The following is a 23,628-nucleotide window of genomic DNA, read 5'->3' on the forward strand; positions in this document are numbered from 1 at the left end:
AACCTCTCCTCGGGGACTCCCAGACATTTCACAGTTTTGTTGTAGCCCTAAACTAGCACACCTAATTCAAGTAGTCAAGGGCTTGATGATTAGTTGACAAGTTGAATCAGGTATGCTAACTCTGGAATACTTAAAATACATGGAACTGCTGCGGGCCCAAGGAGAGGTTTGCAAAAGGCTGCTGTACAGGACACATAACAAAAAACTAAGTGCATTGATGAAACTCAAATACACATTACGAAAGGTAACAAATAGGAAAGATAAAAGCCACAAAGCAACAAACCTTGCGGTGTGTCTGGAAGTCTCCCCACTCGTTGTTCTCTGGGAGGTAGTGGTGGCGGTAACGGATATAGAGGTTCCGCTGGGAGTCCCGGATGGACACCTTTTTTCCCAATATCATAAAAAGACAAAACAAAATAGGGATAACTTAACAATCAGCATCCAATGGTTAAAAAAAACGTACATTAAAAAAACATATAACTACAAGGTGGACCATTGAGAGCATCCTGACTGGTTGCATCACCGCCTGGTATGGCAACTGCTCGGCCTCCGACCACAAGGCACTACAGAGGGTAGTGCGTACGGCCCAGTACATCACTGGGGCCAAGCTTCCTGCCATACAGGACGTCTATACCAGGCGGTGTCAGAGGAAGGCCCTAAAAATGGTCAAAGACTCAAGCCACCCTAGTCATAGACTGTCCTCTCTGCTACCGCATGGCAAGCGGTACCGGAGCGCCAAGTCTAGGTCCAAAATGCTTCTCAACAGCTTCTACCCCCAAGCCATAAGACTCCTGAACAGCTAAACATGGCTACCCGGACTATTTGCACGGGTTTACATATTTCAATAAATAATAAGACATAGGCCTAGGCTGTGTCCCAAATGCCACCCTATTCCCTATATCAATCAATCAAATGTATTTATAAAGCCCTTTTTACATTAGCAGATGTCACTAAGGGCTTATACAGAAACCCAGCCTAAAACCCCAAACAGCAAGCCATGCAGATGTAGAAGCAGCATGTAGAAGCAGGACTTCTTAGTGCACTACTTTTTGACCATTGTGGCCCTGCAATAAGGTGACATTTGGGACGCACTCATAGCTAGTACATATAGTGGATGCTGACCTGGGCTACAGAGGCGATGCGTTTGTAGATCCTGAAGAACTGGTCCTCAGGGACGATGCCCACCGGTTGGACCACCACCAAGACCGTCTGATGGTCCTCAGCACACTGCATGTAGTCTGGGACACTCATCTCCTCATGGGCTCTGAGGAGCTGGGGGAAAGGAATAGGGACAAAACCAAAGGAAGGGGGTAATGTAGTGACCTTAAACCAACACCTAGCGACCTCGTCAACCGGTTCGAACATCTTGGCGTAGCAGTTAAGGTGTTGGCATGACAGTCACTGGACCGGGGTTCAAGACCAGGTCGGGCTACAATGTGATCTTATTAATTCCTCAACATCTCACTACATTTCATCCACACATTCCACAGTCAAGGTTTGAAATCACTGCCACTTGATACTAAAGCATTCGGACCATAATCAGGTGTGTTACTGCTTGGTTGGAGCAAAAGCCTGCACCCACACAATTTTTCAACTCTCTCAGTAAGGTGACCAAACATGTCATCATGTGAGTTATTTTAGGTACTATTTACAAGTATTGACAACACAGCCATTCGAAATTACAGAGGAGGAACTTCTGGATGCAATTAAAGACTTTAAGTCAGGGAAAACTCCAGGGTTGGATGGCATACCAGTCGAGGTATACCAAACCTTTTTTGATATACTAAGAGGACAATTATTAGCATATTTTAACCACTCCTATGTAAATGGTAGATTATCTGACACTCAAGAAGAAGGTCTGATCTCATTATTACTGAAACAGGATACAAATGGAAAATATAAAGATCCAGTCCATTAAAAAAATTGGAGGCCCCTTACACTTCAGTGTTGTGATGCAAAAATTCTAGCAAAATGTATAGTGATTAGAATTAAAAAGGTATTGTCGGATATTATTCATTCTAATCAAACAGGTTTTTTACATGGACAATGCATTTGAGATAATATAAGGCAAGCATTGGAAACAATAGAACACTATGGAAAATCTGGGAAACCAGACCTGCTATTCATAGCAGACTTCGAAAAGGCATTTGATAAAGTACGACTGGGGTTTATATATAAATGCCTGGAGCATTTCAATTTTGGAGAATCTCTTATAAAATGGGTCAAAATCATGTATAGTAACCCTAGGTGTAAAATAGTAAATAATGGCTATTTCTCAGAAAGTTTTAAACTGTCAAGAGGAGTGAAACAAGGTTGTCCACTATCTGCATATCTATCTATTGTGGCCATCGAGATGTTAGCTATTAAAATCAGATCCAATATTAATATCAGAGGATTAGAAATCCAGGGCTTAAAAACAAAGGTGTCATTGTACGCTGATGATTCATGTTCTCTTTTAAATCCACAACTAGAATCCCTCCACAGCCTCATAGAGGATCTAGATACATTTTCTAACCTCTCTGGATTACAACCAAATTATGACAAATGTACTATATTACGTATTGGATCACTAAAAAATACAATTTTTACATTACCATGTAGTTTACCAATAAAATGGTTTGATGGTGATGTGTATATACTCGGAATACATATCCCAAAGGAAATAAATGATCTCACTTCAATAAATGTTAATAGAAAGTTAGCAAAAATAGATAAGATCTTGCTACCATGGAAAGGTAAATACCTGTCAATTTGTGGAAAAATCACCCTGATTAACTCTTTAGTATTATCCCAGTTTACCTATTTGCTTATGGTCTTGCCTACGCCTAGCGAACAGTTTTTTAATTTATATGAGAAAAAAATATTCCATTTTATTTGGAACGGCAAGCCAGACAAAATTAAAAGGGCCTATTTATATAATGAATATGAATTCGGAGGACAGAAATTATTAAATATTAAAGCATTAGACCTTTCACTAAAAGCTTCAGTCATACAAAAGTTATACTTAAATCCGAACTGGTTCTCAAGCAAATTAGTAAGATTGTCTCACCCAATGTTCAAGAATGGCCTTTTTCCCTTTATTCAGATTACAACCACTCATTTTCAGTTATTTGAAAAGGAAATAATCTCCCGAATATCACTATTTCTAAAACAAGCCATAGAAAGTTGGTTGCAATTTCAATTTAATCCAAAAAAAACTTTATTTTTTGACAAAATGTTTAAAAAAGGTATAATCTTCATAAAATGATATCATCGGTAGGACTGGTGGAGTTATGTCGCACATGCAGCTAACAAAAACATATGGAAATGTCCGCAAAAATGGAAGACGAAAGTGGAAGGGGGAGAAAGTAAGGAACTTGTCTGTCGGCCTTGCATTAAAGAACATAATTGGTTAAGGAAAACTGTGATAAATAAAAAAGTATATCAGTTTCATTTAAGGACCAAAGGATTGACAGCATCCCATATAGATTGCAAAATAGTTGGGAAGAGATTTTTGACATACTGATCCCATGGCATAGTGTTTATGAACTGACACGCAAAACGACACCGGATTCAAAAATGAGAATCTTTCAATTTAAATTATTATATAAAATTCTTGCTACCAATAGAATGTTATTTATATGGGGGATACAATCTTCCCAGCTCTGCAGATTTTGCTGTGAAGAGACAGAATCATTAGATAATTTGTTTTTGTTTTGTCCATTTGTAGCTTGTTTTTGGACACAGGTCCAGGAATGGCTAAAGGATTGCAATATTTACCTGGAGCTAACCTTGCAGATAGCATTACTGGGTGATCTGAAAACTCATAGTCAATCGATCAATAATATAATAATACTTTTAGCAAAAATGTTAATTTTTAATTCACAATCTGTAGAAGCAATGAGAATAGAAAGGTTCAGAACTTTTGCAAAACATCACAGTACAGTTGAAATATATATGGCAAATAGAAATCCTATATGGATGGTGTTAAAAGATAGATGGGAGGTGTTGAGTGGAGTTGAAGGATGGGACTAATAACAAATAACAACAAATAATAACAAGATAACTAATAATGTAAGCATACTGTGTCCATAATAAGTATATAGGTTGTATGTTGGGAGCTTTTGGGAAAGAGCACAGTTAGAAAGATATGGCATATAGAAGCAAACCGGATGGACATCATGAAAATGATCAGAGGTTGAGAGTAGAAGTTCAGGAGCAAAAACAAATAAAATAGAATTATTGTAAAATTGACTGTGTCCATAAAATGTAGATAGTAAGTATAAGCTGGAAGTAGAGGCCTAAGCATTGTTGTTCACTAATTTACCACAAGTAGGGAAAGGATGGCGGGGTTGAAAAGTAATAAAGGAGAGTATATATATAAAAAAACATCGGGGATTGGAAGTGATGCAGACAATTACATTGATGGAAGTTACAATCTATCTGCAATATTAAGCTGATCAACCCCCACACACACACACACACACAAAAAAAAAACACAACCGTTCAAATGAATTGCAAACTACATACATCGCGTGCGTCACGTTGCCAATTCACAACAACAACACCACCACCCACCCCACCATACGCGAGTTTCAAGCTGGAGTATAAAGGAACTACCTAGCTAGCAACAAAGATAGTACACTGTGCTAGCAGCTCTAGCCAACCTAGCTAGCCACATGGCTAAGATACCTTTGTTACAGCAAAAGACATTAAACTTAAAATATTTCAATTATATTAAGGAATGGAATTACTTCAGCCATCAAATGTTTACAGGAAGGCTACCTTACCTAGCTTGCTAGCTACACTGACAGTCTCTAGAAAGCTAGCTAACGTTAGTATGACACTTGATTGCTAGGCTAGCTGACTCCTAAGCCAAAAAAAGCATAATTTCTTTACCAAAATATGCCAAGAATTCCCATAATGTTTGCGTTTCATTGATGTTACCTTGATAGATATTGAAACAGAAGCGTTTAACAAACAGCTTCCTGAATGAACTCTTCTTCTCTATCTTCTTCTTCTATGGTATATTGGCGATCGCACAATGTAATGTGCATCCCGCCACCTATTGTGCGGGATAGAAACAGGATTCCCCAAAAACGGAACAAACTACCAAACTACCAAAAAATAAATAAATAAAATCTAAAATCTGCGGGTATTCAGGAACCAGTACCCCTTGCAAGTCTTCAGATGTCAAATCGTTAAGTCCCACAAACTGTTCTGCCGCAGCCACAATAATGTCTAGTTTCTTAGAATTCTTTGATACTTGTGCCGTACAGTTTATAACTGTGACGCTAAACGCCACAAAATCCATATTTTTAACACACATTGTATATTTTGACTGGCAGCAAACATTTACTACTGACTGTGGTGCATCCACTACCATATCGTCACTAGCATCACTAACCACACCAGGAATTCTCTTCAGGTATTCAACCTGAACATCCGTCGTCACCCCTGAGTTGACTCCTTTGACGGGTGCTCTACTCCAAAATTCAAAACACAAAACTTTTGTTGTCCGGATTATTTTGAGGCCCACTGCAATCTTCTCCCCTCTAGACCATTTTCCTTCTTCTCTATCAGTTACTATGGTAGAATATGAATAGTGTGCATCACTTCCCTCCTATGTCCACTACTGTTTCTGTGGGCTCCCATGTTCCTAAATATTTTGCTGTGAAACCTGGAATTTTGATTTGCTAGTACCATTGGCAATAGAAAAGCATTCACCCGGATACTACATTGAATGGCAAAAATATATTAGCAAAGTTGTTAAATGTATGTTTTATATACATTGTCTCATCTCACCCATGAAAATGAAATTCTGCAACTCTTGTAGCACAGTACTTATTTTATGTTAAATGTAAAAAAAAAATTAAAAAACATGTTTCTGCCCTTAGATTTCATTGCGGCCTTACAGATGGTTCTCTTTACAGACTGACTAAAGCAAGGAGGCTTTTGTAAATGTCAAATCCGTCTCCTATTGGTCAGATTTTTGCAGCTCATTAACCAATCACATCACGTTTCATGTTGTATTACCATTGTGATTGGTCCCTAAACCCATTGGCGACCATTTAGAAATATATAAAATCCTCCTTCATTCTTCATTGTAAAAAACCCAGATGAAGGCTAACAGCTGAAATGCTTGTTTACTGTTAAAGTTAAAGTAATGATCCAGTGTTAACGGATTTCAATGAAATATTACCTATAATTAAAAAAAGTTTAATTAAGTATGTTAAAAAGCAGTTTTCCTGTGTTTGAATGGTGTAGGAATACAAACCCCATAAACAGAATGGTGTGGGCGTATACCAGTCATTACAATTATTAATGCGAGTACACCGCCAATGAGCCAACATGACATCATATTCTATGAAGAAAAAGTAAGCAATTTTGAAACGGTCTGTTTGAGATACAAGTTTGAGGTGTTTAAAAAGAAAAAGTGTTTTACTCCAATTTATGCTTTGGCCACAAATACACTGAACAAAAATATAAACGCAACATGCAATTTATAATTTCAAAGGTATTACTGAGTTACAGTTCATATAAGGAAATCAGTCAATTGAAATAAATTCCTTAGGCCCTTATCTGTGGATTTCACATGACTGGGAATAAAATATATGCATCTGTTGGTCAAATATACCTTCATTAAAAAGGTAGGGGCGTGGATCAGAAAACCAGTCACTGTCTGGTGTGACCACCATTTGCCTCATGCAGCACGACACATCACCTTCGCATAGAGTTGATCAGGCTGTTGATTATGGCCTTTAGAATCTTGTCTCACTCCTTCAATGGCTGTTCAAAGTTGCTGGATATTGACGGGAACTGGAACATGCTGTCGTAAACATTGATCCAGAGCATCCCAAACATGCTCGATGGGTGACATGTCTGGTGAGTATGCAGGCCATAGAAGAACTGGGACATTTTCAGCTTCCAGGAATTGTGTACAGGGGCCGTGCATTATCATGCTGAAACATGAGGTGATGGCGGCGGATGAATGGCACAACAATGGGCCTCAGGATCTCGTCACGGTATCTCTGTGCATTCAAATTGCCATTGATAAAATACAATTGTGTTCATTTTCGGTAGCATATGCCTGCCCATACCATAAACCCACTGCTACCATGAGGCACTCTGTTCACAACGTTGACATCAGCAAACCTCTCGCCCACACGACGCCATACACTCTGTCTTCCATCTGCTTGGCACAGTTGAAACTGGGATCGGTGAAGAGCACATTTCTCCAGCGTGGCAGTGGCCATCGAAGGTGAGCATTTGTCCACTGAAGTCGGTTACGACGCCGAACTGCAGTCAGGTCAAGACCCTGGTGAGGATGACGAGCATGCAGATGAGCTTCCCTGAGACTGTTTCTGACAGTTTGTGCAGACATTATTCGGTTGTGCAAAACCCACAATTTCATCAGCTGTCCGGACGATCCCACAGGTGAAGAAGCCGGATGTGGAGGTCCTGGGCTGGAGTGGTTACACGTGGTCTGCGGTTGTGAGGCCGGTTGGATGTACTGCCAAATTCTCTAAAATGACATTTGAGGACGCTTATGGTAGAGAAATTATCATTCAATTCTCTGGCAACAGCTCTGGTGGACATTCCTGCAGTCAGCATGCCAATTGCACGCTCCCTCAAAACTTCAGACATCTGTGGCATTGTGTTATGTGACAAAACTGCACATTTTAGAGTGGCCTTTTAGGGTCCTTAGCACAAGGTGCACCTGTGTAATGATCATGATGTTTAATCAGCTTCTTGATCTGCCACACTTGTCAGGTGGATGGATTATCTTGGCAAATGAGAACTGCTCACTAACAGGGATGTAAACACATTTGTGCACAACATTTGAGAGAAATAAGCTTTTTGTACGTATGGGACACTTCTGAGATCTTTTATTTCAGCTCATGAAACCAACACTTTACATGTTGTGTTTATATCTTTGTTCAGGGTACATGAACGGCGAGTCAAAAACATTATTTGGATACCCAAAGTTAACAGAATATAAACGTTTAAAAGTAGTAAGATTTTCACTGGACAGTTACTTTAAAAAAACATTACATTTATGTTTACATTTTAGTCATTTAGCAGACGCTCTTATCCAGAGCGACTTACAGTTAGTGAGTGCATACATTTTTCATACAGACGTCTGAAGAAGCTGGATCAGTGGCTTTGGCTGTCCTAGCTTGAAGTGTTTTCATCTTACTCTTTACAATTTCATTTTTCAATGCCTGATTTTCCACATCACCACAAGTAAATGCTCAGGGCTGCGTTTCCCAAAAGGATCGTAGCACTAAGGTCATCTTTTGTCAATTTAGTTTCAATGGAATTAACATGATCCTAGTGCTACGATGCTTTGGGGAAACCCAGCCCGGAACCATACTCCAGCATTGTTGGAGTATGCGAGAAGGAACATGCAGAGCACGTTTTCTACAGTATGATTGATGAAATATTGTACAAATTATGTACTTTTTTAATGCGAGCACTTGAATATATATTCTGCTGGTGTGGACATTTTCTCTATGCTTCTTCCTTTAGTCCTCCATCAGCCTTTAGTCCTCCATCAGCCTTTAGTCCTCGAAGGTAATTCAACCCTTCATTGGTGCCAATACACACACATTGCTATGGCTGTGTAGGAGAGATACTGATGCCATGACTGGCCAGCTGCCAGACAGCCTGGGTGCTAGAGATTAGAGCGTGTGTGTTGGGCTGAATCATAGCTCTGACACACCCAATAGGAGCAGGGATCATCTGCAACTATTTTCGGTAACGTTTTATGTATTTATTAAGATGCTAGGGTGTAATTCTGCATATGTTTGAGACTGGTCAAAGAGCTGGGTTGTCTGCAGCCAGGCTCTCTCTGCTCTCTCTTTTCTCCACACACGCCATTCTTTTCACATAAACTGAACCAGGATCAGTGTTTGCACCACTGCTTCCATATCTGCTCTGACTCCACCAGTCTGACTGTTCTCCTGTCAGTGCTGCAGCGGTGGGTCACGTTAGCTAGCTCCCAGATCTAAGGCGTCACACTGTCTTGAGTCAGTGTCTCGGACTGCAGGTCACCACCAGCTCCAGCAGAGCCTCCTTCTCTCCGTGTTCCAACAGCTCTGAGATCAGATCATCCAGTGGCTCCCCACCCCTCATGAACTCCTTGATATCTCTGGTCATGATACTAGAATGTGTGATGTGTGTAATAGAGGAAACTGAGCATGTGTTATTATATTGTGTGAACTGTATCGTTTAGACAGGGAGAGTTTGTTTGATAGGGTCAAAGAGGTTGGATGGGGGTTAGTGAGGTATGTAGGACTTTATTTTATTAGATATACAAGACTAGCTATTAGAATAACAGGCGTGTAGGTAGGCCGTGGCAGGCTTCACACTCCAGTACAGTAGGTGGCGGTGTACACACATTTTCAGTTGGTCTAGGGGTCTTATTACTGAATTATAACTCCCATATAAATGTTGCGACATATGTTTTCATGTTAAAGTCAGTAGTCACTATTAGCATTTCCTGCACACAAAATGACTATTTCTATGGGGTATGCCATAAGTTGATAATGGCCTGGGTAAGATGATTGAGAGAAGGGAGACCCAGTGATGTGGCTCATTGTTCCCTCTCCACTGCAGGTGGAGCAGCGGCGTCAGGAGCAGTGGGAGAAGCGGAGTCGGTAGCAGGACCGATCAGCCTGGACATGAAGAAACTGTGAGGCTGCACAATCATGTTAAAGCATTCCAACATCATCTCGTCAGTTGCCGAATGTGGTGGTTGTAAAGTTTGTTGCGTACTTAGCAAAATGGTGTGAGGGATATTGAGTGTTACAATCTTGGGGCTTTTTTATGTTTATATGTTTTTCCTAATATTCTTGAAAAGATTTTAAAAAACTAAAATCATCTTTGCCTGCATGTTTCTCTGCACTCAGGGAAGATGCATATCCCAAAATAGTACAACATAGACAAGGTTGTACAATAGGTGGACAAATACAACATGACATGAGGTTACAGTTATATATAAAGTTGATTTTAAAGCTACAATATGTAAGTTATTGGGCGACCCGACCAAATTCACATATAAATGTGTGTTTATAGACCTGTCATTCTCATTGATAGCAAGTCTAAGAAGCGGTAGATCTGTTCTATGTAAGATATTTCCATCGGCCCTGTTCTTACGTTTAGTTTTTGAGTCCTATACTTTCTTTACTTGTGGTTTTGTTGTGTACACCAGCTGAAAATACAATATCTTTGGTTATGGAAAATATATTTCACAGCGGTTTAGATGGTACAATTATAGGCTCTCTTTTTTAGAGCTCATGGCATAGCCTGTGAGGCGGAGAAGCTGGAGGAGGACAGGAAGAAGTTGGAGTGCCACAATAAATCTGAAATGGGGTAAGTGCCTCCCATTGTAAGGGTTCAGTCTAGTGGACTGAAATAGGTGCCAGTACTCATTTTGGGTGCCTTTTATATTTAGGTGCAGGAGCTTCACAATACTTTGAGCTAATATTCTGTGAGGTGCAGGAGCTCAAGCAGTAGAAAAATGGAGGTGCCTGTACTCAGCTCCGGTGATCTCCTGCCTAAGTCAAGCGCTGGTTCAGTCAGGGATAATGACAGAATAAATCAACCAGCTAGACTGAAAAGCTGCCACAAGGCCACAACAAGCTGTTGTTCTTATGGATCAAACTGTTTCCTTCCTAAGGCAATTATTGACCCCCCAGTACCGTACCCAACTGCAGAGGAAAGCACAGGAAGTTCAGGAGGAGCTGGGATGTCCCCTTGTTTTTTAACTGCTGTGAATTGACACGATGGGTTCATCCCTGTGCACCTGACCTCTGCTTGCAATGTGTCTGTCATCCACCAGGAGGCAGACCGCAGGATCCTGGGAGTCCTGCTGGAGGGGGAGCATTCGATCTAAATACCTTGAGATTTGTACTAAAGACCTATACTCCATTGTTTGTTTTTGTTCTCGTACAGCAGGGGTGTCAAACTCATTCCATTCCTAGTGTCTGCGTGTTTTAGTTTTTTTCTTTCAATTAAGACTTAGACAACCAGGTGAGGGGAGTTCTTTACTAATTAGTGAACTTAATTCATCAATCAAGTACAAGGGAGGAGCGAAAACCCACAGACACTCGGCCCTCCGTGGAATGAGTTTGACGTGTTGTGCAACAAAGTTTTGTAATTTCTTGGGCCTACTTGAAACCAATACACATTTCTATTTTTATGCAGTGCTTGTGTGAACAGAATTGCACAGCAGTGAAATGTATTAGCTGCATTTCTTGGAGGTACATTTCACTCTGTTTCTAAATAAGTTGTTCTTTATCGACTTATACCTGGTCATAATACATCTTTATCTTAATTGATCTACCAAGTGGCAAGATGAATACGTAAATAGTAAATAAATTAACACTTTCACAAACATGGATACATCTTGGATCTTATTTCTGTTGTTTTTTCACCACCAGATGGATGGACACACGTGCAGCATCAGATAAGGTTTACAGCTAGTTCCCATCCAGAGCCATGCTGTATACAATGTCACGGCTCAGTTCCCATCAACATTGAGGACAACCTGAACAGGAAACGCTGAGTGTGCGTTTTAACTTCCTGTGCCCGACCATGTGTCAATATCAGGCCCTATACACTGAACAATTACAGGCAGCCAGCAGTATAATGACGTTCTTGCATCCTTTATTCTCATGTCACACCCGTGATCACAACACGTGAGAAAACAACTTTTATCATGTGAGCAAATTCAGTGGTTTCCTGCTCTTTCCCCTGTGAGATGTACACTACATGACCAAAAGTATGTGGACACCTGCTCGTCGAACATCACATTCCAAAATCATGGGCATTAATATGGAGTTGGTCCCCCCTTTGCTGCTATAACAGCCTCCACTCTTCTGGGAAGGCTTTCCACTAGATGTTGGAACATTGCTGTGGGGACTTGCTTTCCATTCAGCCGCAATAGCATTAGTGAGGTCAGGCACTGATGTTGGGCAATTAAGCCTGGCTCGCAGTCGGCGTTCCAATTCATCCCAAAGGTGTTCGAAGGGGTTGAGGTCAGGGCTCAACAAACCGTTTCTGTATGGACCTGTCACGATCGTCTAATGAGGGAGACCAAGGCGCAGCGTTGCGGGTGAACATATTTATATTTATTTACTAGATCACACGATCAAAACAAAGAACGAAACGTGAAGTCCTTCGATACCAAACCAAAAGGAACAAGAAACCACAAAACACAAAGTGCAAGACAAGCAGTTAAATATGGCTCCCAATCAGAGACACCCAGCTGACACTCGTTGCCTCTGATTGGAAGTCACTCAGACCAACATAGAAAATTAAACATAGACTTACACACCCTGGCTCAACATAACATAGTCCCCAGAGCCAGGGCGTGACAGTACCCCCCCCCCAAAGGCGCGGACTCCGGCCGCGCCAAACAACCACAACAGGGGAGGGACCGGGTGGGCACTCCGCCTCGGCGGCGGATCCGGCTCCGGACATGACCCAGGCACGGGTTGTGCTGGACTGACGACGCACACCCCTGGCTTGATGCGTGGAGGAGGAACGGGCCGGACCGGGCTGACGAAGCGCACCCCTGACTTGGTGCGGGAAGCTTGGATGGGCCGGACTGGGCTGGCGACGCGCACCACTGACCCGGTGCGGGGAGCTTGGACGGGCCGGACCGGGCTGGCGACGCGCACCACAGACTTGGTGCGGAGAGCAGGAACGGGCCGGACAGGGCTGACGACGCACACCACTGGCTTGGTGCAGGAAGCTTGGATGGGCCGGACTGGGCTGGCGACGCGCACCACAGACTTGGTGCGGAGAGCAGGAACGGGCCGTGCCGGACTGACGACGCACACCACTGGCTTGGTGCGGGAAGCTTGGATGGGCCGGACTGGGCTGGCGACGCGCACCACAGACTTGGTGCGGAGAGCAGGAACGGGCCGTGCCGGACTGACGACGCACACCACTGGCTTGGTGCGGGAAGCTTGGATGGGCCGGACTGGGCTGGCGACGCGCACCACAGACTTGGTGCGGAGAGCAGGAACGGCCGGGCTGGGCTGTCGACGCACACCGTAGGCTTTGTGCGTGGAGCAGGGACAGGCCGGGCTGGGCTGTCGACGCACACCACTGACTTGGTGGGAATGGCAGGAACAGGCCGGGCTGGGCTGACGATGCGCACCACTGACTTGGTGGGAATGGCAGGAACAGGCCGGGCCGGGCTGACGACGCGCACCACTGACTTGGTGGGAATGGCAGGAACAGGCCGGGCTGGGCTGACGACGCGCACCACTGACTTGGTGGGAATGGCAGGAACAGGCCGGACCGTACTGGGGACACACACCACTGGCCCCACGCAGGGATCAGGAACGGGCCGGACCGGACTGGTAACACACCCCAGTACCTCTCGCCGTGCCTCCACACTTTCCCTCTCCTCTGTGCCCAGTGGCCCCCTAACCTGGCGGCCTTCTCTGCCAACGCTTTGCACCGCTCTAACCCGTACACCTGCTGGCCCGACGTCGTGAGCCCCCCTAAAACATTTCCTGGGGGTCTCTCCTCCCTCTTGCCAGACTCGCAATCATCTCCTCCCACGTCCATCCTCTCTCCTCGTCACGCTGCTTGATCCAGTCGAGGTTGCCACGGAGATCTGCCAGCGATGGCTCCTGAACACGCTGCTTGGTCTGGTTAAGGTGGTTTCTTCTGTCATATTGTCAGGGCCGGCCGGAGGAGTGGGCGAGATATGTGCCCTGGGCCGAGATGGCACAGAACTCTCTCCGCCACTCCTCCACCCAACTAACCCCTTTTCAGTGTGTATTAGGGTACCAGCCGGTTCTGGCACCATGGCATGAGAGCCAGATCGAGGCCCCCGCTGTGGATGAGTGGGTGCGGCGCTCGGAGGAGACGTGGGACGCTGCACACGTCCATCTGCAGCGTGCCATACGTCGACAGAAGACAAGCGCCGACCTACACCGCAGTGAGGGGCCAGTGTACGCACCTGGAGATCGAGTCTGGCTCTCAACCAGAAACCTGCCGCTCCGCCTGCCCTGCCGGAAGCTGGGTCGGCGGTTTGTGGGGCCTTTTAAAGTCCTGAGGAGATTGAACGAGGTGAGTTACAGGTTAGAACTACCTATTGATTACAAGAATATTAACCCCTCGTTCCATGTGTCTCTCCTCAGGCCGGTGGTAGCTGGTCCACTCCAGGACTTTGAGATTGAGGAGACTCCTCCGCCCCGTTGGACATCGAGGGGCTCCGGCGTACACGGTTCGGACCATCCTGGATTCGAGACGCCGGATGGGGGGTCTCCAATATCTCGTGGGAGTGGGAGGGGTACGGTCCGGAGGAGCGGTGCTGGGTGCCAAGGAGGGACATTCTGGATTCGTCCCTGATGACCGAATTCCATCGTGGTCATCCTGCGCGCCCTGCTCCGCGTCCCCCTGGTCGTCCCCGAGGCCGGAGGCGGCGCGCGGCTGGAGGGGGGTACTGTCACGGTTTCGGCCGAGGCGGCTCCTCCTCCTTGTTCGGGCAGGTTTCGCCGGTCGTTGTCTCCGGAGTTCTAGCTGCCACCGCTCGATGTTTCGTGTTTGTTTGGTTTTGTCTGTTAGTCACACCTGTTTTGTGTTAGGTCTCGTTTAGCACCCTATTTAGTTTCCTTGTTGTTAGGTTTGTGTTGTGTGTGATTGTTCGTGTCGTGGTTGCGCTACCTGTTACGGTACGCTATTTTTCCGTAGTTTCCTCCTTGTTGTTAGGAGAGATTTACGCACCTTTGTGTGCGCTTGCATTACGCCTGTGTGCGTCTTTTTGCCTCCGGGCTGTTGTGGATTATTTTGTGCTAAGTAAAGTCTTGTTGGACTTACCCTCTGCTGCCTGCGCCTGATTCCACACCACACCTATACACAGCACCGTGACAGGACCTCGGTTTTTGCACAGGGGCATTGTCATTCTGAAACAAGAAAGGGCCTTCCCCAAACTGTTGCCACAAAGTTGGAAGCACAAAATCGTCTAGAATGTCATTGTATGCTGTAGCATTAAGATTTCCCTTCACTAGAACTAAGGGGCCTAGCCCGAACCATGAAAAACAGCCCCAGACCAATATTCCGTGACTCATCCCTCCAGAGAACACGTTTCCACTGCTCCAGAGTCAAAAGGCAGCGAGCTTTACACCACTCCATCCGACGCTTGGCACTGCGCATGGTGATCTTAGGCTTGTGTGCGGCTGCTCGGCCATGGAAACCCATTTCATGAAGCTCGTGACGAACCGTTCTTGTGCTGACGTTGCTTTCAGAGGCAGTTTGGAACTCAGTAGTGAGTGTTGCAGCCGAGGACAGACGATTTCTACGCGCTACACGCTTCAGCACTCGGTGGTCCCATTCTGTGAGCTTGTGTGGCCTACCACTTTGCGGTTGAGCCATTAGATGTTTCCACTTCACAATAACAGCACTTACAGTTGACCGGGGCAGCTCTTGCAGGGCAGAAATGTAACAAACTGTCTTGTTGGGAAGGTGGCATCCTGTGACGGTGCCACGTTGAAAGTCACTGAGCTATTCAGTAAGGCCATTCTACTGCCAATGTTTGTCTATGGAGATTGCATGGCTGTGTGCTCGATTTTATACACCTGTCAGCAACGGGTGTGGATGAAATAGCCGAATCAACTAATTTGAAGGGACACAGGGCCCTGTAACATTCCTCAATGAGATGAACTGAACCGCAAATGGAAAGGCTGCCTTAATCAAGATATAAGAGAGCCGGAAGAAAAATACCAATGAATCAATATAGTATCTAATGAATATACTGTATGTATACAGTGAGGGGAAAAAAGTATTTGATCCCCTGCTGATTTTGTACGTTTGCCCACTGACAAAGAAATGATCAGTCTATAATTTTAATGGTAGGTTTATTTGAACAGTGAGAGACAGAATAACAACAAACAAATCCAGAAAAACGCATGTCAAAAATGTTATAAATTGATTTGCATTTTAATGAGGGAAATAAGTATTTGACCCCTCTCAATCAGAAAGATTTCTGGCTCCCAGGTGTCTTTTATACAGGTAACGAGCTGAGATTAGGAGCACACTCTTAAAGGGAGTGCTCCTAATCTCAGCTTGTTACCTGTATAAAAGACACCTGTCCACAGAAGCAATCAATCAATCAGATTCCAAACTCTCCACCATGGCCAAGACCAAAGAGCTCTCCAAGGATGTCAAGGACAAGATTGTAGACCTACACAAGGCTGGAATGGGCTACAAGACCATCGCCAAGCAGCTTGGTGAGAAGGTGACAACAGTTGGTGTGATTATTCGCAAATGGAAGAAACACAAAATAACTGTCAATCTCCCTCGGCCTGGGGCTCCATGCAAGATCTCACCTCTTGGAGTTGCAATGATCATGAGAACAGTGAGGAATCATCCCAGAACTACACGGGAGGATCTTGTCAATGATCTCAAGGCAGCTGGGACCATAGTCACCAAGAAAACAATTGGTAACACTACGCCATGAAGGACTGAAATCCTGCAGCGCCCGCAAGGTCCCCCTGCTCAAGAAAGCACATATACAGGGCCGTCTGAAGTTTGCCAATGAACATCTGAATGATTCAGAGGAGAACTGGGTGAAAGTGTTGTGGTCAGATGAGACCAAAATCGAGCTCTTTGGCATCAACTCAACTCGCCGTGTTTGGAGGAGGAGGAATGCTGCCTATGACCCCAAGAACACCATCCCCACCGTCAAACATGGAGGTGGAAACATTATGCTTTGGGGGTGTTTTTCTGCTACATTATGCTTTGGGGGTGTTTTTCTGCTAAGGGGACAGGACAACTTCACCGCATCAAAGGGACGATGGACGGGGCCATGTACCGTCAAATCTTGGGTGAGAACCTCCTTCCCTCAGCCAGGGCATTGAAAATGGGTCGTGGATGGGTATTCCAGCATGACAATGACCCAAAACACACGGCCAAGGCAACAAAGCAGTGGCTCAAGAAAAAGCACATTAAGGTCCTGGAGTGGCCTAGCCAGTCTCCAGACCTTAATCCCATAGAAAATCTGTGGAGGGAGCTGAAGGTTCGAGTTGCCAAACATCAGTCTCGAAACCTTAATGGAGAAGATCTGCAAAGAGGAGTGGAACAAAATCCCTCCTGAGATGTGTGCAAACCTGATGGCCAACTACAAGAAACATCTGACCTCTGTGATTGCTGTAAGTCGCTCTGGATAAGAGCGTCTGCTAAATGACCAATTATTTATTATTTATTTATTGCCAACATGGGTTGGCCACCAAGTACTAAGTCATGTTTTGCAGAGGGGTCAAATACTTATTTCCCTCATTAAAATGCAAAATCAATTTATAACATTTTTGACATGCGTTTTTCTGGATTTTTTGTTGTTGTTATTCTGTCTCTCACTGTTCAAATAAACCTACCATTAAAATTATAGACTGATCATGTCTTTGTCAGTGGGCAAACCTACAAAATCAGCAGGGAATCAAATAATTTTTTCCCTCATTGTATGTACTGTGTCCTTTTTACAATCATGTTTTTCCTTCTCTCTGTTTTGTGAGCTTTGCAATCGTATTTGTAATACTATTTATTGTACAATAAAGAATATGTTCATAACACACTCAAGACCAAATGAATCAACTAGATTTTTTAAAGTGACAACTGAGTCCTTGATTCACATTTTAAAACATCAGACTTGTAATTCAGCAAAACACAAATAGACCTATTAGACATAATTCCATTTTATTTGACCCATAAACCTTGACCTTTTTTCACAATCTTCTTGGAAGACAACAGCATCTCATTCCCTGTATTTTCTTTTTTCTTTATTTTGCCCAAAGGGGCTTTGGTCCAAAAGCAAAGCAGTAGTTCGAAGAGAGATACATGGAAATTTGAACATATAGTTGATAGAGAATAGCTACACGTCATTGACCAATAACACATCTACCACCATCAAATGACAAACATTGTGAAGGCTGCCATTACAGAATAGAGGTCCCACACCTACATACCCAGATATACTATGCATGTGGTGGCACGTTGCCAGACTTCGTCTGAGATAGATGGAAATCAAGGTTCCTATGTGTGGAACCAGGGGTTGTAATTATAGGTATGCTCAAGTAGAGGGATTACATTGGGGGAAATATTCTTTAAAATGAGGATGACACACTGGGGAAAAGATGTGAGACTCTACACATGTAACGGCACATATGTTTTTCACAACATCCCATGGATGAGAAACCAGCTGGAAGAAAGATGAGTAGCAGACACTTGAAGCACTAAAAGTGAGGCTTTCTACTTTCCCATTGGGTAAGTGAGTTTTATCTAAGGCTGAGATTGAGTCAGTTCAATCTGAAACACTTTCTTTATCCACTCAGGAGCCAAGCGTCAGCACAACAGTGGAAATATGAGGCAGAGTTTAATGTGCATAGTTGTCTTTACTGCATCTTCAAGCTGGATCAAGATTGAATTAGACATTATCACAGTAATGAGTCCAAACCAGTAATTGGGGCTTATAAATTCAGTGGGTTATAATACTCAAACTCAGTTATCTTACAGTAAGGATGTACAGCTGTAGTACCATTAACAGTGTTATGTAGTTTTGCGACAATGTCCTCTAAATATGTCTTATTTCATGTCTATGTAAGACCAATGATTGAAGATCAGGTAATTCCCAGAAAATGTAAGTGGTCTTCTAAAAAATACAGCAGTCTTTGGAATGCAGTAACAGAGAGTAAAGTAAGACTATATTGAGATCAACGGTGACTGTATCCAGCTGAAAAACACATTCTCACAGATATTTATTGGCACCAAGTTTAACACTATGGAATGCTGTCTGTCTGTTTTTACCATATTCTGTAATTCTCCACAGTAGACTCACCTTTCCAGAATGGACCTTTGACACCATTGGCATGCTAAGCATTTAAATGTTTTGGACCAAAGTAGAATCCAATTAACTTATTCCGTCTCTACCACAATTCACATTTCTTTAAGGTTCTGTGATTGTTGGCTTCTACATTCTCCATGCTACGTTCGCCTATACATGTTGATGTCTACAGTAGGCCCAAGTACATTTTGAAAATGACTTTGTCTCTCGATATGAACAACATGGAAGTCAAGAAGGCCAGGGAAGGAAAAAAGACACACTGTTAAGTCTAAGTAATGAAAACCAAGTATACTGTATTCTGTTTGTTTGGTCTGGGTCTGAAATGGCCCCCTATTCCCTTCATAGTCTGCTCTGAAAATGATCTGTGTGGAAAGATCTGATGTGATTGGTTAAAAATACAATTCGTTTTTTTTAAAAGATCAGAATTGGGCTACCTGTGTAAACGCAGCCATAGTGCACTGCATTTGACCAGGTCAGTATAGGGAATAAAATGGTAATGTCAGGGCATTTCTCCCCTTGGGCAAGGGAACGATCATGAAGATAGATTCCTGGTGAATGTTAGCCTCTGGATTAGTGGACCTACATTGACCACATGTGGTGGCAGCCCAGATTATCTGACCTAATTACCACACATCTAGATTAAGCAGCTCCATTGATCCCACAGACCAGACAGACTGATTAGTGACATGAACACGTCAGACCAGGCAGGCCTGGGTTCAAATACTATTCCAAATCGTACAAATACTTAAGCATTTGCTTTTGTCTGCATGGAGTGCCAGGTGGGTGGGGTTTGCCCTTTTTGGACATTTATATTGGTTCAATTGCAACAGGAACACTTAAATCAAGCACCACTTAAGCATTTGAAATTATTTGAAAGTATTTGAACCCAGATCCTGACCAGGAAGGACCACAAAGGGAAACGGTGACGAAAGAAACAGAGAGAGCATAATAAGTGCCGTATAAAACATACACAATCATATTAACAGTGGTTAGGTAAGAGTCCAGCGGGGCGGGGTGGGAAGTGGTGTGTGTGCCTTTTGATTGGTTGGTTGTATTTGGCATTCATCATGGCATTGAGAGAGATGGCGGGCACCGCCAGAGGGGTAGTCAACGGGCCTCCCTAGGGGTGTGGTGGGGGGGGGGGGGGTGACACACAACACTTCCTCATCACGCCATCTTCAGAAACTGTTCCACTTTGTCCTCCTCCACTGCGTCCGAAAACATCTCATAGTTCTGGAGGAAAGAGCCCAAACAGAGTATAAGGTATTATAAAGTGGTCATAACATGTTTATGCCATCTTTAAGTAAACAGTTAACCACCTTCTCATCTATACTCATTATCCTCATACTGTTAGACAAACACAACGCTGTCAGATCTCACAAATCTTTATTCTCCCTTCCTTACCCCACAGTACTGATCCTCATTGAAGATCTGTGGCGGGACAGCCGTGGGGTTCCCTGCCTTGCTTCTCATCTCGTCCCTGACCTCCCCGCCCACTGAGATGTCAATCAGCTCGTACTGGATGCTCTTACTCTCCAGTATCCTCATCACCTCTGCCTGCTGAGACTTCACCTGGAGGGGGAGAGGAAAGGGTCAGGGATCCATTACCCTTTTCACACTACTGAGCCTAGCAGTACGGCACTGGCCTGATTATACATTTAACATAGTGCTGAAAAGGTCAATGTGAAAAGACATATCAGAGCCAGCACAGTTTGGTACGATAGTGTGAGAAGTGTGCAAGCTTTACTTGTAGTACCAGGCACCAAACAGTCAGAGATCTGCTTTGTTAATGTCTGCTGTTAAGAAGGGAGATAGATGGGTAGCATTAACACTTCTATGATTATCCTGACAGAGAGACAAAAAAGGGCTAAGTAGATCTAAGTAGTCTACTTTGCCTTTAAAAGCTTGAGGGTTTATCTAATGTGTGGTTGATGATTAATTGTGCAACGCTATCTTGTTGGGCTATGTGTAACCACGTCTACGTCACCCGCCAACTGCATGCAGCCTGTCATTCAATGGACAAGGCAGGAAGACACACCACGCACTACTGAAAGCCGATTAAAATGTCCATTAGAAAACAAGAGGAAAGCTAGGGCCAAACCGAATGACTGAATCCCTTGCTTTTTAGTAGAGGAGGTGAAATTGCATATGGCTAAACATTTTCAAAGTCTTCGATTAAAAAATATCGTGAATCATATGACCCGATGGCTAATACGCTATGTATTGCTAAATGGGCAGTGCAATTCAGAGCCCACCGAAAAACAAATTCCACTGTAATTGACCGAAGATGTTTCACCGCGATGTTTTGCATAAATTGATACATTGTGTCCACGCTTCAGCGAATGCAAACTTGGGAAGTACGCTGCAACATTAGTATGAATTTGAGAAATTCCACTAAAAGCGAAACGCTGTCTGTTTGTTTCTAGACTGCACAAATAGTTTATATCCACCGTACAGGCAGGTATACGGTAGCCATTGTTGACAAGTATGCTAACATAGTTCCACTTGTCTAGACAAGCATCGATTATATCAGGTAAGTTGCAGAATGCGAAAAATATGCAATTGACATGTCCTCATTATTCGAATAGGTCCGTGAGATCTTCCGCCTAACGCAGACAGAGGAAATAAAACAGAAAAGCAGAACAATATGACTTCCGTCCCCATTTTCGGGGTGAGTTTGCATTTCCTGGTGCGTTTTGTTCATCTCTAAATAAACTAATTCTTCAAAAACCTTGCGATTGTATGGTGGACTGAATGATCAATTATTCCACATATGAAAACAATTACAATCTTGATCTAAAACATGGAAAATTCGCATTGTATATATGCTGATCAGATCCTGGGATGGGATCGTTGACACGGCGTTGGGTGTGTCTTTCAGACTGGTCCATAAAGGGTCTGTTAGAAATGTATCCACCTGCAAGAATACAATATATCAATGAACCTCCGTTTCATCTCACCTCTCTGGATGCAGTAACGGTGGTATAATATAATTTGACGCCCATGTTTGCGATTCTCGATATCCCTTTGTGTTATCACACGTACAGCTCTCTTGCCGAAGACTACAATCAGTCGCCTCCTGCGACTGAAAAGCCTCTATTTGCTGTGTGGTTTAAAGAGCCAGTGCAACATTTTAGTCCTGTGTGTAGATTGATGTTCTTCTAGTAGGCTATTTGATGGGACTGTGACATGTATATCTAGCCTGTTATTGGCATATAGTCCAGTGTGTAATAAAGTTAACCAGCCTAGAATAAAAGTATTACCCATATCCAATTATAAAGACTTTTCCCCACTTTTGTTTGAAACTACACTGCTCAAAAAAATAAAATAACACTAAACACTAAAATAACACATCCTAGATCTGAATGAATGAAATAATCTTATTAAATACTTTTTTCTTTACACAGTTGAATGTGCTGACAAAAAAATCACACAAAAATAATCAATGGAAATCAAATTTATCAACCCATGGAGGTCTGGATTTGGAGTCACCCTCAAAATTAAAGTGGAAAACCACACTACAGGCTGATCCAACTTTGATGTAATGTCCTTAAAACAAGTCAAAATGAGGCTCAGTAGTGTGTGTGGCCTCCACGTGCCTGTATGACCTCCCTGCAACGCCTGGGCATGCTCCTGATGAGGTGGCGGATGGTCTCCTGAGGGATCTCCTCCCAGACCTGGACTAAAGCATCCGCCAACACCTGGACAGTCTGTGGTGCAACGTGGCGTTGGTGGATGGAGCGAGACATGATGTCCCAGATGTGCTCAATTGGATTCAGGTCTGGGGAACAGGCAGGCCAGTCCATAGCATCAATGCCTTCCTCTTGCAGGAACTGCTGACACACTCCAGCCACATGAGGTCTAGCATTGTCTTGCATTAGGAGGAACCCAGGGCCAACCGCACCAGCATATGGTCTCACAAGGGGTCTGAGGATCTCATCTCGGTACCTAATGGCAGTCAGGCTACCTCTGGCGAGCACATGGAGGGCTGTGCGGCCCCCCAAAGAAATGCCACCCCACACCATGACTGACCCACCGCCAAACCGGTCATGCTGGAGGATGTTGCAGGCAGCAGAACGTTCTCCACGGCGTCTCCAGACTCTGTCACGTCTGTCACGTGCTCAGTGTGAACCTGCTTTCATCTGTGAAGAGCACAGGGCGCCAGTGGCGAATTTGCCAATCTTGGTGTTCTCTGGCAAATGTCAAACGTCCTGCACGGTGTTGGGCTGTAAGCACAACCCCCACCTGTGGACGTCGGGCCCTCCTACCACCCTCATGGAGTCTGTTTTCTGACCGTTTGAGCAGACACATGCACATTTGTGGCCTGCTGGAGGTCATTTTGCAGGGCTCTGGCAGTGCTCCTCCTGCTCCTCCTTGCACAAAAGCGGAGGTAGCAGTCCTGCTGCTGGGTTGTTGCTCTCCTACGGCCTCCTCTACGTCTCCTGATGTACTGGCCTGTCTCCTGGTAGCGCCTCCATGCTCTGGACACTACGCTGACAGACACAGCAAACCTTCTTGCCACAGCTCGCATTGATGTGCCATCCTGCATAAGCTGCACTACCTGAGCCACTTGTGTGGGTTGTAGACTCCGTCTCATGCTACCACTAGAGTGAAAGCACCGCCAGCATTCAAAAGTGACCAAAACATCAGCCAGGAAGCATAGGAACTGAGAAGTGGTCTGTGGTCACCACTTGCAAAACCAGTCCATTATTGGGGGTGTCTTGCTAATTGCCTATAATTTCCACCTGTTGTCTATACCATTTGCACAACAGCATGTGACATTTATT

The 23,628-nt window shown here is 44.1% G+C and overlaps 2 protein-coding genes and 1 long non-coding RNA gene across 6 annotated transcripts in view; 1 reads left to right on the top strand and 2 right to left on the bottom strand.

The window, feature by feature from the left end:
* LOC121571948 (trafficking protein particle complex subunit 9) overlaps positions 1-5,763 on the bottom strand; it is a 322,870-nt gene extending 317,107 nt beyond the window's left edge. The window contains exons 1-3 of one of the 4 annotated variants that reach the window (XM_041883749.2): positions 5,387-5,763; positions 1,123-1,272; positions 284-382 (exon numbers count right to left, since the gene is read on the bottom strand). In XM_041883749.2, the coding sequence (XP_041739683.1) occupies positions 284-382; positions 1,123-1,251 (228 nt within the window). In that variant the 5' untranslated portion in view covers positions 1,252-1,272; positions 5,387-5,763. Of the gene's footprint in view, positions 1-283; positions 383-1,122; positions 1,273-4,878; positions 5,341-5,386 lie in introns of those variants that run through there. The other 3 variants (XM_041883745.2, XM_041883747.2, XM_041883748.2) reach the window with 3 other exon arrangements.
* A 3,836-nt stretch (positions 5,764-9,599) lies between these two features.
* Positions 9,600-10,996, top strand: LOC123491533. The gene is made up of 3 exons (XR_006661363.1): positions 9,600-9,676; positions 10,276-10,356; positions 10,664-10,996. It is a non-coding gene; the product is annotated as an uncharacterized LOC123491533 (long non-coding RNA).
* Positions 10,997-17,680: 6,684 nt separating this feature from the next.
* LOC121571947 (SH3 domain-binding glutamic acid-rich-like protein 3) lies at positions 17,681-21,943 on the bottom strand. Its single transcript, XM_041883744.2, has 3 exons — positions 21,802-21,943; positions 20,246-20,413; positions 17,681-20,074 (listed from the first exon to the last, which is right to left on the bottom strand). Exons 1-3 carry the CDS (start codon positions 21,844-21,846, stop codon positions 20,009-20,011), a joined length of 279 nt encoding a protein of 92 aa, XP_041739678.1. The 5' UTR covers positions 21,847-21,943; the 3' UTR covers positions 17,681-20,008.
* Between the last annotated feature and the right edge of the window lie 1,685 nt (positions 21,944-23,628).

This window comes from Coregonus clupeaformis, chromosome 8 (genome assembly GCF_020615455.1).
Source record: "Coregonus clupeaformis isolate EN_2021a chromosome 8, ASM2061545v1, whole genome shotgun sequence".
Lineage (NCBI taxonomy): Eukaryota > Metazoa > Chordata > Actinopteri > Salmoniformes > Salmonidae > Coregonus > Coregonus clupeaformis.